The sequence below is a fragment of the Lepisosteus oculatus genome, chromosome 4 (genome assembly GCF_040954835.1).
Source record: "Lepisosteus oculatus isolate fLepOcu1 chromosome 4, fLepOcu1.hap2, whole genome shotgun sequence".
Classification (NCBI taxonomy): domain Eukaryota; kingdom Metazoa; phylum Chordata; class Actinopteri; order Semionotiformes; family Lepisosteidae; genus Lepisosteus; species Lepisosteus oculatus.
In genome coordinates this window covers 5,758,123-5,774,428 of record NC_090699.1, presented here as the reverse complement: position 1 = coordinate 5,774,428, position 16,306 = coordinate 5,758,123, and the positions used below count along the sequence as shown (strand labels likewise).

General features: G+C 40.6%; 1 protein-coding gene across 1 annotated transcript; it reads right to left on the bottom strand.

Moving 5' to 3' along the window:
- Positions 1-8,757: 8,757 nt before the first annotated feature.
- LOC138238104 (serine protease 27-like) lies at positions 8,758-14,241 on the bottom strand. The gene is made up of 5 exons (XM_069187986.1): positions 14,111-14,241; positions 13,370-13,535; positions 11,320-11,591; positions 10,490-10,632; positions 8,758-9,409 (listed from the first exon to the last, which is right to left on the bottom strand). The coding sequence occupies exons 1-5, from the start codon at positions 14,154-14,156 to the stop codon at positions 9,251-9,253; spliced, it is 786 nt and encodes a 261-aa protein (XP_069044087.1). The 5' UTR covers positions 14,157-14,241; the 3' UTR covers positions 8,758-9,250.
- Between the last annotated feature and the right edge of the window lie 2,065 nt (positions 14,242-16,306).

Genomic DNA, 16,306 nt, shown 5'->3' with positions numbered 1-16,306 from the left:
AACAAGAAAATTCACATTTTTACTGTAGTCTTCACATTCTTAAGCTCATACTTTAAAATCCTGGCACAAAGATTTTCCAGATGAGAAACACAGTAAACTATCTTATGGTAGCCAAAACAATCAGGCAATGGTTTTTACAGATTTTTACTTACAATAGCCTCGCCACTCTTGCCCTTGAAATTGTCACATTGTGTCTGAAAATGTAATTGGACACTTTTGTGATAAATGACTCTGAACTAATCAGTATTTCTCTCTCCAAAAGGGCTGAAGTGAGTAAACGTCTAACTTTTAAATCTCCATTTTGTCCAAATTTACATTTGAGTTTGGAAAAGTGTTCTTAGCAGCACGTGTTAAGAGCTTTCCTGTTAAAACAGTTAATCAGCCCCACAAAAAATAATTTGGTAAATAAAGCAAGGGAACAGTTTTTTTCTATACTAAAGAGTTTTCATTTGGTGGTATGTAGAGAATTAGAGAACAGTCAAACAGTTTAATATATTTTTTGAATATGTTTTTTCATGGCTTAAGTTATTTTATTGCATGTGTCAAATTCATTACACATGGCACTAAAAATCCCTTTGCATGCCAATAAAAACACATGTGCCATGTCAGCTGACCGCTGATCTAGGGCAATATACACCATGATGTTGTTGAAGCAGATATGCTCCCTTTCAAGTAAATGACTGGGTGAGATGTCTGAATGAGCTCACAGCAACCAGACAAGAGAGATGTGCAGAATGACTGGCTGTTGGCTGCAGTGTTAGTTCCTGAGTCCTAACGAGAAACACAGGAGCCCTGATCATCATTTCTTACCATTCTCTTTAGTCATCCCCCACCCAGTGACCCAGCACTCTGTGTCCTCTGTGAAGACATCGTTGGGCTTGGCGAGCTGGACAGGACTGATGTAAGGAGAGAGGCACACCTTGCTGTCCAGCTGCACCAGGGCGATGTCAAAGCCGTCTGCTGCTTTCTCGTACTGCTCGTGGAGGACGACCTTCTTAATGCTTTTCTTGACCTCGTGTTTGGAGGGTCGGTCCAGCTTGTACGCCCCAAGCCTCACAAAGTAAAATTTGAGAAAATTCCTAAATGATCTAAAAGGGATGGTCACACCACAGGAATGTTAATTATTAGGTGTCAGACATTTAAACACAGATTGGAAGGGTTGTTTTTTTCTTTCTAAATTTACAAGAACTGTATGAAAGAGACAGTCTTGATGATAAGAAGAATGCTTGGAGACATGTTTCTTGGACGCATTGAGACAGGACAAGACTTTCCAATGTTTGGTTTGATTTTAAATGTTTCCACTCAGAAAACCATTTTGAGCTCAGCATGCCTGATTTGATCTTGAAGAGTCTCCACACAGTGTATCAGGAATAGAAGAATGTTCTCCTGTCCAGCTGGTAGATTTTGTGATGAAGTAGCGTAACAAATACTTTCAATTTGCCCTAATGGCTCTTAAAAGGTGTGTTATAAAGTGTAGGTTTTGATCTGATTTGATGAGCTGTGTTTGATGTTGTAAATGTCTTTGCAGAGAACACAGACATCTACTGTTTACAATTGTATATGACTTTTTGGGTGCAACTAGAAGGGGGGAATATCTTGGTCATAAACAGCAAGTTTGGAAGTATTTTGTATAGGTCCTACTTACGTGCATTCCTGGAAGATCTTTGGGAAATGGCTTTTTACTGTAACAAAAACCCATTTTAAACCTTTGCTGAACTTTGTTGTGACTTGCATCATCCACAAAAGAATTAGAGGTTAAGACCACACTGAGAAATAAAAGTGAAATGAATGACAGTGCGGCTATGGAGCCCTCCGCGGATGTCTACATACCGTATATTTTTAGAATGTGTGTAGAAATTGACCAATGGACAGTTAAATAGGACCCTCCTTGCACGCACCTGAACAGACTTGAAATTTACTGAGGAATAGAACTTTGTACAATGATAAGTAAAAACTGGCTTTTTACAGCAATTTCTTCTAGACGGTTTCTACACTTGTGGTTCGGGAAGGAAGGAGCTGATAAACAGCCATTTCAGGATGATACACTGCAGATTTCTATGTGTAAAAACACCGGGGCTGGTTCAGGTTAAAACAGTGAATGGACAGAGTCCATTAACAATAATGCTTGACATCGGAGGACGCTCACTGGGAGAAACAGGATGCTACAGTGAGAACCCACAGTGTGTGGTATCAGTGTTGGTGAACTAGATGTGGATGTAGACCTGCCAGGACCACTGTCCCTCCTTCACACCCTGAATGACCACTGTAGAACTGCTTTATTTCTGCTTACGATACTGGCAGACTTTGTTTACAGTACATCGTAATGTGCTTTTACCCTGATTTCACTGTTCTTCACTGCACTTTTACCAGGCACTCAAACCCCTTTTTCATAGTTTACTCCCTTGCTACAATAAACCTGGGTGAACTCAGGTGGGAATCAGACAGGGATCGGTACAACACTGAGTATCTGATCCAGCACTGACTTTCGGAAGTTCCAGCATTGTGGAGCTGCAGAGTATCTTATTCTAGAGTGTCGAATGACTAGTAGGAGCACATTACATTCCTGGATTCTTGTTTAACAGGTGTAGGTGTGTTTGGTACACTTGCTCTCAGTTCTGTCATTTAAGAGCTGGTTTGATCAAGAATGCAGCAGCTGACATATTCTCATGAAGGAAGTTGTGTCCGAAAGCCTTGTTGTTTGCAACCTAGAGAAAAAAAGGTTATCAGATAGTCAATTTGTTATTTTCTTATGTTCCGTGTCCAGAATCAGAATCCATAGAAGGAGTTGGAGGAAAATCATCTTTGTCCGAAGTTCTCTCTAGAGACAGTGGACCGTCCTTCCCCAACTACTGCTGGATACAGAGGAGCAGAGACCACACAGCGTACCGCTGCCTTTATATAGCTCACAGTGCTGTAGATACTCACAGACCACAAACACGCACAGGATTATGAACTGACTCAATAACTGCAAATTGGAGATTAAATTAGCTGATTAATTAAACATCTGACTTGGTATAGTATTTCAGCAGAAGAGCAATAGGATTTTAGCACCAAATTCTCTGAAGAATTGTCAAAAGGGGGGGAATTTTTAAAATGATAAATGTAGGACTGTAACTTTATATACTATATATGTATATATTGCATTTATATAATACATTTATATAATGTAGGTATGATCATACCAAAATATTTCAATACATTAAAGTATGTAAAATTATTCTTATATTGTAACTCATAAATCACTTTCAGAGTAGTTGGAGTTTTCCTGTGTGCTAAGTCCTATGATTCCCAAGGAATCTGAAGTAGGAGCAGACCAGGCCTTTTCCTAAGTATGTGGTGTGAGGAGAAGGAAGATTGTGTCCTCACAAGAGTTTGCAGTGCACAACCATGAGCAGGGCTCATCTTTGCTGGCTTCCCTAGATCACTAGTGTGCACGTGGCTGACAAGATACCTTCGCAGTCATGTCTGATACTGAGGAGGAAATCATGTCTGTAGAGAGATGCAGCCAGGCTTGTGCTGATAATCTTGGACAACTGGGAAGGGGGTGTGTTCTGATAGGTAAAGCCTGGTAGTTTACGGATTTCAATAAATTAAGTTTAATCAGATCAGGTAGGCTAATGCTCAGTCTATTAGATTAACACAATCAATAATTAGATTTCAATATCTAATCAGTCAATTTCACAATTTTATTTAATAACACACTTTAAAATGGAACTGTTATGATTTATACTAAAGTATGACTAGGACTTAACCATTGACATTTAATTAAATGAACAACATTGAATTAGTTAACATTGGTTGCGATAAGTTTTGTATGAAGAGTTTGCACATTTGCCAAGCGGGCACCCTGAAATAGATCTAAAACGTGATTTCAGAGTTATCCCAGTTAAACAGGATGCACTGACCTACCAAAAGTAGAGATGTGAGTCTGTAATGTGTTACAGAGGAGGAGACAGGCCTGTCTTCGGTGACGCAGATATATTGGAGACCTGGTGATGCCAGGGAAGGGGAATGAACCATAGATTGACTGCACCCAAGTCTGCGTGTACGGTTTTTGGGAATGGTGCATTATGGAGAAGGCATACAGTAAACGGCACAACTTTTCCAAAAGCTAAAACAGACCCTTCAGATGGTAGATTGCGATCTTAAAGTAAAAAAGGGAGGTTCTTCTCATATCTTTGCAGTTTCCTGCTCATGTTAGATTAGGCCCTATTGACGTGCAGATCTCGTTCACAACAGATCACCAGTTCTCTGCAGGGTGGGGTACCTGCATCACTTCTGGCTCACTGCCATTGCACAACACAAAACAAACCATGATTACATACAGGGAGAGTAAATGGATAGAAAAGACTAAGATGGAACATTTTGCTTTTAACTTGTATATTTGGAAGCACCTACAGTAGTACTGACTTACTACTGCTACAGATATCATGACCCATCATGAACATTATACTGGACTGTGACTGTAGCCCTTATTGTACCAGGACTGTTGTGCTGTGACTTTAGCCCCTATTGTAGCAGCACTGTTCTAGTGGTTTGTCAGGACTCTTCTGCTCTGCTGTTGCTTTTGTAGAAGGCTTATTCTTCAGTATTGTAACAGTGAATAGAATTTATTATCTTTGATTCTCTGAAAGGACATAGTCACACAGTAAAAGTAGAGAAAGCAGAAAACTGGACAGGACTTTTGATAATCTTTATTTTGACTCGCAATACCATTTGTGATGTTATTCATGATATCAGAATAATGTAGTTCAAGTAGATGGCTGAGTCGGCATGCATGAATAGGCTGCAAAGGAACAAGTAAAGGCTTATTCCATGCTGAAAAGAGACGAAAAGTAACACAATGTTTCGGCTGTGGAGCCTTCTTCAAGTGTCGAAGAAGAACTAGTTTGGCGTTGTCACACTACACGACTGACGGTAACGGGCTGTGATTTTCTTACCGTTATGTAAATGAGGGCTATGACTGAAATTCCTTAGAAAAGTCGTGTAGTGTGACACCAGCTTTACCATGTTTTGTTCAAGACATTGAACTTGTGCCAGCCATGAGGACTTACAGATGCAGCCATTCAAAACGAGCAGGATACTCTGTGATACAACGAGGAGGGCGTGTCGCATCCAAACATGTCATAACGTGTCATTTCGCGCCAAACTGCATTTTACCGTCAAACCGCATTTTGCAAATTAGATTGTTAATTTTATCCGGAATCACCTTGTAAAACCGCCAGGTGGAGCTAATAAAGCTTAACCTCTCATGTACAGCATTTGAGCTGTCACCAGAAAACACCCAGTTTCGAATCCCGATCACTGCTGAGGGACAATCTTTATTCAATTAAGTATTTTAGTTGTATCCTCTTTAGACTTGTACATTTAAACTGTGTATTACAGTTTGTTAATCATTTAACATTAAAAGTTGGTATATTTTACGAAAGCAAGATTGCTCAGTTGGACAAAAGTACTGAACCTACCACCTTCATCATAAATATTTTAATTATCGGGCACTTTTCCTCCCCCCTACATTCTCAGAGTAGAAGAGGTGGACTTTCCAATGAAAGACAGTCTCCCTTCCTCCCGCGGACAGGCAGACAAATATTTTCACTGCCTATTTGACAAGCTATTCAGAGGGAAAGGCGGTGATGTCACCGCGCTGGCAAGCATGCTCTTTAGATATTCTATTCCATATTATATTTCCTGTTGATCAAATTCTAAAAGTATGCTTTTTTTCTTACGCTGATAACGAGCGAATTCGCAGAACAGGTTAAAACATTATCACTTTTCACAAGGCATATAAACAATATGGTCAGAAGGAGCACGTAAAAACTTTTCCAAAATAATCCTTAAATTCTGAAAAGTATGAGTTGCTTCTACTGTGATAACGAGCGCAAGTATTCAAGGAAAATGGTAGTCACTTAACTTTAAATATTTTGTGATATTTAGAAAGACCAACAAATTAAATATAGTGTCGATTATATTTATTGTCAGTAATAATATCAGTTGCAGTTTGAAATTATTCGTTGTTATTAATAAATGACTTGGCTTCAAACATGTTATGATATTTAGAAAAATAAAAAAATGTCAATATAGTGTCCATAATATTTGCTATTTGCTAGTTTTTCAAAGAAATGTTTATTTGTTGAAAGACAACTCATGGCAATAGGTGGATTCAAACACCTGACCTCAGGGTTATAAGTCAGTCACGTAAGCCATCACACCACCGGTGCAGTTGCATGATGTGTACTGAAACAGCAATACACATATCAATAGAAAGTCTTATAATACTGTTTGAGCTTCAGTATACGAATATAATTATATAGTTTTTAATTTCTTTAGATACGTGATTCCATAATATATTGCCTATTAATCAAATTCTAAAAGTATGCTTTTGTTTACTCTGATAGTGAGTGTATTCGTAGAAAAGGTTAAAACTTTTATCACTTTTTACAAAATATATAAACGTAATATGGTCAGAAGGAGCACGTAAAAACGTTTCTGAAATAACCACATGTAAAACTTTGATGCTTAAAATGTTTAGGGAGAAAGTGGAATACTGGTGTGTATTTGTTTCTTTAAACTACCAAGACCAGCCATATACAGTTTACATAATATGTTTATGTTCCTAAATTAATATTGTTTATGACCTTCAGATGCGTCATGCTCCTCTTCTTTTTATGCTCAGGTACTAAAATTTCCCTTTAGTTGTAAAATTCTATATAAATATTCAATACTAAGCGGATTAAAACATGCACAATAAAGTAATTTAAATGATTTAATCTTTTCAATACTGACCAATGCACCACGAGTGCCCCTGTCGGTCATTTTGGCCAGCCAATCACGTACCGCGGTATGACGTAGGCAGTTGCGTGCAGTACAGGTTTGTACCGCGCACTTTGAATGCCTGCATCTGTATCTACATGATCCCAACCGTTACATCGTGATCCCGAGGAGGTGATTAAGATTCAGGGTCTGGAGGATTATGTCACATTTATCTGAAGAAGGGAGCTCTGCTGTTTGTTGAGCCAGTGTTGCAATCGCGTCCTGTACCACGTCTCTCACCTAGTGGTTGCCCTGGGCAACCATCACATTCTCAAGTGTGCTCACTGTTTTCCAGGACTTGCTGTGTATTTCAGATCCCCTTCTGGTGATCTACATTTGCTAATTATGCAGTCCCTAGCTACTACTGGACTCTACTGTGAGCCTCACCCCTGCTTCTATGGCGCTTTGTCTTGAGTCTCCTGCTTTGCTTTGTTCGTTCCCGTTCCCGGCACCACCCTTTTCTCCGTTCAGGTTTTATTTTCTCCCTGTCCTCTGTGATGGACAGAATTCTACCACGGCAGCGGTCCTCATCGAGCTGTTTAATCTCGGTGAGACCGCAGCCGATGATCTTCTGGGCCATATTGACCATTCTCTGCAGTGCCTTTCTTTCTCGCGAAGAGGTGTTGCCATACCACACGGTGATCCCGTTGGTGAGGATGCTCTCGATGGTAGAGCAGTAGGAGTTCACCAACACATGTATTGGCATCCCCCATCGCTTGAGGCACCTCAAGAAATAGAGGCGCTGCTGAGCCTTCTTCATGATAGAGTCAGTGTTCACAGTCCAGGTTAGATCTTTAGAGATGTAAATTCCCAAAAACCTAAAGCTGGTGACTGTTTCCACTTCCGTTCCATCAATACTGAGTGGGCTGTGAGTGTGTGGCCTGTGTCTCTGAAAGAGACACCGAAAGGATTTCAATGAAATGGTCCCACAGATTGGTTTTAGTCTCTGCTTGGGTAGGAGGGACAGGTGGGGTTTGGTCTCAACCTTTGTAGAAGGAATATGTGAAGTTTGGTCTGTACCTCGGTCAGAGGGACAGGTGGGGACAGGTGGGGTTGGTCTGTACCTTAGTGAGAGGGACAGGCTGTCATCACCCAGTTGCTGGCAATGAGGTTACCGCCACACACGTCTACCTCCCGCAGACTTTTGCTGAAGGACACAATGTCTACAGATTCGCATCCATTGGAAATAGTTAAAGGTGTCCTGTGTCTTGCCATTGTGATTAAGCTGTGTGATTCTTGTTATCACCTGTCATTTCCTCTCACCCAGTCTCTCCTAATGTGCTTGTTAATTAAATGGATTGACTGTAGTCAAATTTCATGGTCAGAAAACGTGAGAAAGCAGTCTGCAATAATGGCCCTCAGCCTTTATATTGGAATAAAAATAAAAAATTGTATATAAAAAAGGCATTTTGGGGAGTTGGCACTCTTGATCTGTCACAGACCTCCCCTTAAAAACTCTAAGGGAAAAGAAATGAACATTTTCAAATGGAGCAGAATAAATACTTGTAGCAAAGAAGTGTCCAGAAAACCACTTTCCAATGAAAGCAGGAACCCAAATCGATTTCTTTGGCTCTGTCTATCTTCTGTCCTGCTGGTATTAGCCTAGTCACCTTAATTACTTTATATTGCCTTTCTGTTAAGGCACGTATAAAACTGTTATTTTAATTTGTAATAATGCATTTATGCATCATGCTTAAGTGGGTGGAGACAGCCCTCGTGACTCAGCTGATCAACTACACACTCAGAAATCTCCCCCTTATCTGACAACATCTGACATGGAAAAACCAGTTTGCTTACATCCAGCAAGCACTTCTTCAAGCCACAGATACTTGTGTCAATGGAAAATGTGTACTGGATGAAACAGGACTGCTAGGGTGACGCTGGCACACATACAGACACTAAGAAGCACACGGACATTCCCAGAGAGAACAGCCGCAGACCAGGAGCTTCAGTGTTTGCAGTTTTATTGAGCTGAGATGTCAGCCAAATCACAATACAGTGGATTTGTCATAGCAGCAAGCAGGCAAAAGCAAAGATAGGCAACAATTTCTGTCCGTTTGTGCTTTCATCTATTAGTGATACAAATGTTATTTAGCTTTTGATGTTTTAAAGTGTTAAGTTACATTTTCTGTTTTAAGTCAGACTTAACAGCTGTTTTTTTCTGAAATGATAAGAGCTAATAATCTTCATTTATTCCTTTAATTCATAGCAACTGGACAGTCTTAAAATTGACCCCAGAGGACTGTAAGGGCTGTAAGATGTCTGTTGCTGATTCACTATGCTGTTTCTCTTTATTGCATCTCCCAGTCCTATCTTTTAGCATATTCTTACTCGCAGTTATCTCTCCCTCGTCTCTAATCAGATTCTGCAGTTGCAGCAGCAGGTAGCCAGTCAGCCAGTTATGACAAGAGGCCCTGTCCCCAGGGTGCTATTGAAATCCTCAGACTCCACTGTGTTTCCAAATCCAGCATCTGAAGCTGCTGACCCGGGTGTAGATTCCTGGGGAGTTGGGCCTACCACAACCTCTTCCAAAGCTCACAATCCCAGCCTGGATCCAGCTGTCTCCCTTCTTACACACCAGAGGCCCTCCTGCGTCTCCCTGGAGTGAAATGAGAAATGATGAAGGAATAGATTTACACTGGCTGTAGCAATATTTTCACAAAGCAAATCAAAGTGGTTTTGACGTCCGTAATTTTGCATGGGACTCTCGATTGCCCAATGGTAATGGCAAGCTGACAGCATGCTTTTCCTGTAACTCTTTTGCTTTAGGTTGCATATGGAAAGAACATAATCAAGATAAAATTCTAAAAAAACTAACTGCTTTTTCATTTACAATATCCCCTACAAAACAACATGTTTTACTCAGTCAAATGTTTGATCACTTGTTGTTTGTGTAGTATCTGTAATACCCGTGCTCATGTCCTCATATCTCTATGGCAACAGAACCGAGTCTCAGCCTGTGGTCTGTTAAATGATTTAACGTAGTAATGACAAGATAGGGACAATTATCGATATCTGTTACATGCAATTGAATCAGCACTTTCCTTGTTACTTCCAGGTCTAGAAGCATTGCCTTTTGCCTTAATAATAAGGTTAGCTAGTGATCAGCCTGCAGCCCTAACCCTGACAGTGGTTCCCAGCCTGCACCGTGGCGCATACTAATTATCTGGGTGTGCTTCTGCCAAGACACCAGGCAAGGGCGCTAGAACAATACATAAATACTACAGTAAATGTAGGACTTCACCTTGCTGTTATTTACAGCAATTCAGAAGATTTAGTGAAAATAGCACGAGAATTGAGGAGAAGCTCCCAATTAGCACTTACAAAACAAAGCACCTGGGAAAACTGAGCATCAGCTGTATTCCTCCACGGACCACCGTATTCATTTCTGTTAGTCCACCATGCAAAAGTTAAACATGTCGGGGTTGAAATTGTGTATTAGCCAACACGAGTTTCTCGTTATACAGGCACCTGTCCTCTATTTACCAATTGAGTGTGAGCCAATATGTGTTTTGGAAACTCGTGTAATAGCAGAGATTAGTGTACTCTACACAATACTTCAGTGTAGTGGGTTTAACAGTTATCAGTTCAATTTTTATTTTACCAAGTTTGTTCACTGTGTAAGAGTTGTTGAACCAGCTGGTCTAGTTTCTGTCTGCACTGTGGATGGTGAACTCACTCCGCAGGTGTCCTTCTGTTCATCCCCAGCGCACATCATGTCTTCCCTGATAGTAGCCTCCCTGTTGTACATGGACTGACAGCGCCTGTTGTCTACGATGGGCAGTTGGACTTCCTGCAGAGTGCGAGGGGGTGCCAGAGGTACTGGAGTGACAAAAAGATGGTGACTATTTTCTACAAAGCTAAAGACAAGTAGAATGACATGCATTATTCATTACTATTTCTGTCCAACATCATCCCAGGTATAAAGCATTAGATATCTTTATTAAAAAAAACCTCATGACTGCTTGTCCTCATGTTCAGACACCAGACACAACCATCTTAGCTGATGAACATGACACAAATACCAAAATAATTGTAGCAACATAAATTGTGAGCTTTCCTGTTAAAATAGCTGGCTAGCCCTGCTAAAAATAATGCAGCAAGCAAACCATGTGAATCGTTTTTCTTCTACACCATAGCACTTTCATCGGGTAGCATATTATAGGGGATTACATAGTCTAACACAGTTTGTATTGTTTTTTAACTTAGTTTCTTCATGGCTTATTAGTCTATTGCACGTGCCACTCTCATTACACATGGCGTTAAAAATCCCTTTGCATGCCAATAATGACACATGTGCCATGTCAGCTGACCGCTGATCTAGAACAATATACACCATGTTGTTGAAGCTGATACGCTCCCTTCTTTCAAGTAAATGACTGGGTGAGATGTCTGAATGAGCTCACAGCAACCAGACAAGAGAGATGTGCAGAATGACCGGCTGTGGGCTGCAGTGTTAGTTCCTGAGTCCTAACGAGAAACACAGGAGCTCTGATCATCATTTCTTACCATTCTCTTTAGTCCGCCCCCACCCAGTGGCCCAGCACTCTGTGTCCTCCGTGAAGACATCGTTGGGCTTGGCGAGCTGGACAGGACTGATGTAAGGAGAGAGGGACACCTCGCTTTCCAGCTGCACCAGGGCAATGTCAAAGCCGCCTTGTACGTTCTCGTACTGCTCGTGGAGGACGACCTTCTTAATGCTTTTGTTGACCTCATGTTTGGTGGGTTGGTCCAGCTTGTACGCCCCCAGCCTCACAAAAGAATGCTCCAGCGAGACGGAGCTGAAAGAGACAGTCTTATAATAATGATAATAATAATAGAGGCCGGGATGGTTGGGTTCCTGAATGATGGATTGGGCTTTATTGCGACAGCAGATGGTCTGGATCTCACTGATTGATGGTCAGTCACATCCTATAATCTTCTGTGCCACAACCCTTTGAAGAGTATCTCTATCATACAGTGTAGTACTGCTGTACCACACAGTGATGCCGCTGGTGAGGACACTTTCTATGGTGCTGCAGTAAAGGTTCAGTTCTTGTCCTGTGTCTTTGGCTTCAGGACAGAGGTGGTAACGGGCAGTCCGGTGGCTCTGTGACTAAGGATCTGCCCCAGTGGCTGGGAGGCTGCCCGTTCGTATCCTGCGGCCGGCAGAGTAATCCTACGCAATTGGGCCCCTGAGCAAGGCCCTAAACCCCAACTGCTCCAGGGGCGCGGTATAAATGTCTGACCTGCGCTCTGATCCCGAGCTTCTCTCCATGTCTGTGTGTCTCATTGAGAGCAAGTTGGGGTATGTGAAAAGACAAATTCCTAATGCAAAGATATTGTTTATGGTCAATAAAGTGATCTTATCTTATAAGCCTCCTGAGTAAGAATACCAATTACAGTAAGAATAATACTGCTTGGAGACCCATTTGCTCAGAGAAGTAAATTGGTTCTGTTGTTTCTTGGACACATTGAAACAGAGTTTTTGATGTTTAAAATTAAATAAAAAATAATGACTAAATCAATTGATCTAAGCTAAACTAAATATAGCTATTTGTTTGTTTCTCTGCCCTCAGAAAACCTCTCCTATTTCCTGCTCAGCGTGCCTGATCTGATCTGATCTAGAAGACTCTCCACACAGTGTATCAGGAATAGAAGAATGTTCTCCTGCCCAGCTGGTAGAGTTTGGGATGAAATAGTCAAACATACTAATATTGTTTTTATTTTTAATTGCCTTGAGATGGCTTTTAAAAGGTGCTTTATAAAATGTAGGATTTGATCTGATGTGATGAGCTGTGTTTGTCAAGGTTGTAAAGTGGTCTCCTGTCTGTCTCCCAAGCTCACCTACACACTGTGGGTGACAGAGCCTTCTCATGCTGCTCCCCAAAGCTCTGGAATACTTTCCCCAAGGAAACTAGAGCCACCTACTCTTGAGTGCATTCAAATCCAAACTCAAAACATTTTTTATATGAAAGGATTTCACTTTATTACTGTATATGGCTTCAGGTACAACTTAAAGGTGGGGATATCCTAGTCAAAAACAGCAAGTATGGGAAAATGTTGTTTACTGTAGGTTCTACTCCATGTGCAACAGTTGTGTACAGTATATTCCTTCTCTGAACTGTGCTGTGACTTCTTGCATTATCCATAAAAGTGTAAAGATTTTTCTTGTACTGAAGAATTCGAGTTAGAGGGAGTATTAGAGAGAGTAAGTTCACACTGAGAAATAAGAGTGAAATGAACGACATTGCGGCTATAGAGCCCTCCGTAGATGTGTCTAGGTATATTTTTAGAATAAGTGTAGAAATGGACTAATGGAACAGTTAAATAGGACCCTCCTTGCACGCGCCTGAACAGACTGCAAGTGGACTCAGAAAGCAGTTTGTACAATGAGTAGGAAAAAGTGGCTTTTTTACAGCAGTGGTGTATTACTGGCCTTTATACAGCCACTTCAGGATGGTACACTACAGATTTTCACATGCTCTACAAAACACCAGTTCTGGTTCAGGTTCAAACACTGTGAATAACCAGAGTCTAGAGACAATTACGACAATGCTTGACATCAGGGAATACTCACTGTTTGAAGCACTGCGCTGTCATGAGAACCCACTGCTCACTGATCAGGGAACCGCCACAGAATGCAGATGCATAATTAATCTGGACATAAACCTGCCAGGGCCACTGTCCCTCCTCCACATCCTGATCACCCAATGTAGAGCTCCTGGACAGAACAGAGCTGGACACTGGAGAGAGACAGAGTGGTTAATATAGAACAGGCATGAGATCAGTCATCCAGGACCACTGTCCCTCCTTCACACCCTGACTGACCACTGTAGAACTGCTTTATTTCTGCTTAAGATACTGGGAGACTTTGTTTACTGTACATTGTAATGTGCTTTTACCCTGATTTCACTGTTCTTCACTGCACTTTTACCAGGCACTCAAACCCCTTTTTAATAGTTTACTCCCTTGCTACAATAAACCTGGGTGAACTCAGGTGGGAATCAGACAGGGATCGGTACAACACTGAGTATCTGATCCAGCACTGACTTTCGGAAGTTCCAGCATTGTGGAGCTGCAGAGTATCTTATTCTAGAGTGTCGAATGACTAGTAGGAGCACATTAAGTTCCTGGATTCTTGTTTAACAGGTGTAGGTGTGTTTGGTACACTTGCTCTCAGTTCTGTCATTTAAGAGCTGGTTTGATCAAGAATGCAGCAGCTGACATATTCTCATGAAGGAAGTTCTGTCCGAAAGCCTTGTTGTTTGCATCCTAGGGAAAATAAGGTTATCAAATAGTCAATTTGTTATTTTCTTACTTGTGTCCAGAATCAGAATCCCTAAAAGGAGTTGCAGGCAAATCATCTTTGTCCGAAGTTCTCTCCAGACACAGTGGACCGTCCTTCCCCAAGTACTGCTGGACACAGAGGAGCAGAGACCACACAGCGTACAGCTGCCTTTATATAGCTCACAGTGCTGTAGATGCTCACAGACCACAAACACGCACACATAGTCAAGAACTGACTTAGTATCTGCAAATCAGAGATTAAATTAGCTGATTAATTAAACATCTGACTCGGCATAGCATTTCTTTGAAGATTCTCTGAAGAATTGTCAAAAGGGGAGACATTTTTAAAATGATAAATGTAGGATTGTTACTTTATATACAATATATGTATATGTTATGTTTATATTATACATTTATATAATGTATGTATGATCATAAATTGGGGTACCAAAATTCATTGCATTCAATGCAAAATTACATTAAAGTATGTAAAATTATTCTTATATTTTAACTCATAAATCACTTTTAGAGTAGTTGGAGTTTTCCTGTATGCTAAGTCCTATGATTCCCGAGGAATTTTTATAAGTATGAAGGTGCCTTCACAGTCACATGTCTGACACTGAGGAAGAAATCATGTCTGTAGAGAGATGACAGCCGGGCTTGTGCTGATAATCTTGGACAACTGGGAAGGGGGTGTGTTCTGATCGGTAAAGCCTGGTAGTTTATGGATTTCAATAAGTTAAGTTTAATCAGATCAGCTAGACTAATGCTCAGTCTATTAGATTAACATAATCAGTATTTAGATTTCAATATCTAATCAGTCAATTTCACAATTTTATTTAATAACACAATTTATGATGGGTTTGTTATGATTGGTACTAAAATATGACTACACCTTAACCATTGACATTTAGTTAAATGAACAACATTGGAGTAGGTAACATTGGTTGTGATAAGTTTTGTATGAAGAGTTTGCACATTTGCCTAGTGGAAATCCTGAAATAGATCTAAAACGTGATTTCAGAGATATCCCAGTTAAACAGGATGCACTGACCTACCAAAAGTAGAGATGTGAGTCTGTAATATATTACAGAGGAGGAGACAGGCCTGTCTTCGGTGGTGCAGATATATTGGAGACCTGGTGATGCCAGGGAAGGGGAATGAACCATAGATTGTCTGTCCCCAGGTCTGCGTGTACGATTTTTTGGAATGGTGCATTATGGAGAAGGCATACAGTAAATGGCACAACTTTTCCAAAAGCTAAAATAGACCCTTCAGATGGTAGATTGTGATCTAAAAGTTAAAAAAGGGAGGTTCTTCTCATATCTTTGCAGTTTCCTGCTCATGTTAGATCAGGCACTATCGGCATGCAGATCTCATTCACAACAGATCACCAGTTCTCTACAGGGTGGGATACCTGCATCATTTCTGGCTCACTGCCGTTGCACAACACAAACCACGATTATATACAGGGAGAGGAAATGGATAGGAAAGACTCAGATGGAACATTTTGCTTTTAACTTGTATATTTGGAAGCACCTACAGTAGTACTGACTTACTACTGCTACAGATATCATGACCCATCATGAACATTATACTGGACTGTGACTGTAGCCCTTATTGTACCAGGACTGTTGTGCTGGGACTTTAGCCCCTATTGCAGCAGCACTGTTCTACTGGTGTGTCAGGACTCTTCTGCTCTGCTCTGTTGCTTTTGTAGAAGGCTTATTCTTCAGTCTCTATTGTAACAGTGAATAGAATTTATTATCTTTGATTCTCCAAAAGGTCATAGTCACACAGTAAAAGTAGAGGAAGCAGACAACTGACTTTTGATATTCTTAATTTTGTCTCTCATTACCATTTAATTTTCTGTGTACTTTGTTTTTATTATTTATTTGCTGTTGTTCATGATATCAAAATAATGTAGTTCACGTAGATAGCTGAGCCGGTATGCATAGGCTGCAAAGGAACAAGTAAAGGTTTATTCCATGCTGAAAAGAGAAGAAAAGTAACACAATGTTTCGGCTATGGAGCCTTCTTCAAGTGTCGAAGAAGAACTCCACACCCGAAGAAGGCTCCTCAGCCGAAACATTGTTTCTTTTCTTCTCTATTCAGCATGGAATAAACCTTTACTTGTTCCTAAAAATAATGTCCAATACATAATAATAATAATGTTTCTTTATTAGCCCTATACAATTTATTGCATTAGGAATTTGTCTTTTTGCAT

Bases quoted from the DNA above. Each gene is read 5' to 3' on its own strand.
- LOC138238104 (XM_069187986.1), bottom strand. From the start codon at position 14,156: ATGATTTGCCTGCAACTCCTTTTAGGGATTCTGATTCTGGACACAA. The intron at 10,633-11,319 runs GTAAGAAATGAT...TTGTCACTCCAG, and splicing joins GGGGCGGACTAAAGAGAATG to TACCTCTGGCACCCCCTCGC. The intron at 9,410-10,489 runs GTGAGTTCACCA...ATTTCACTCCAG, and splicing joins AACAGAAGGACACCTGCGGA to GGAGACGCAGGAGGGCCTCT.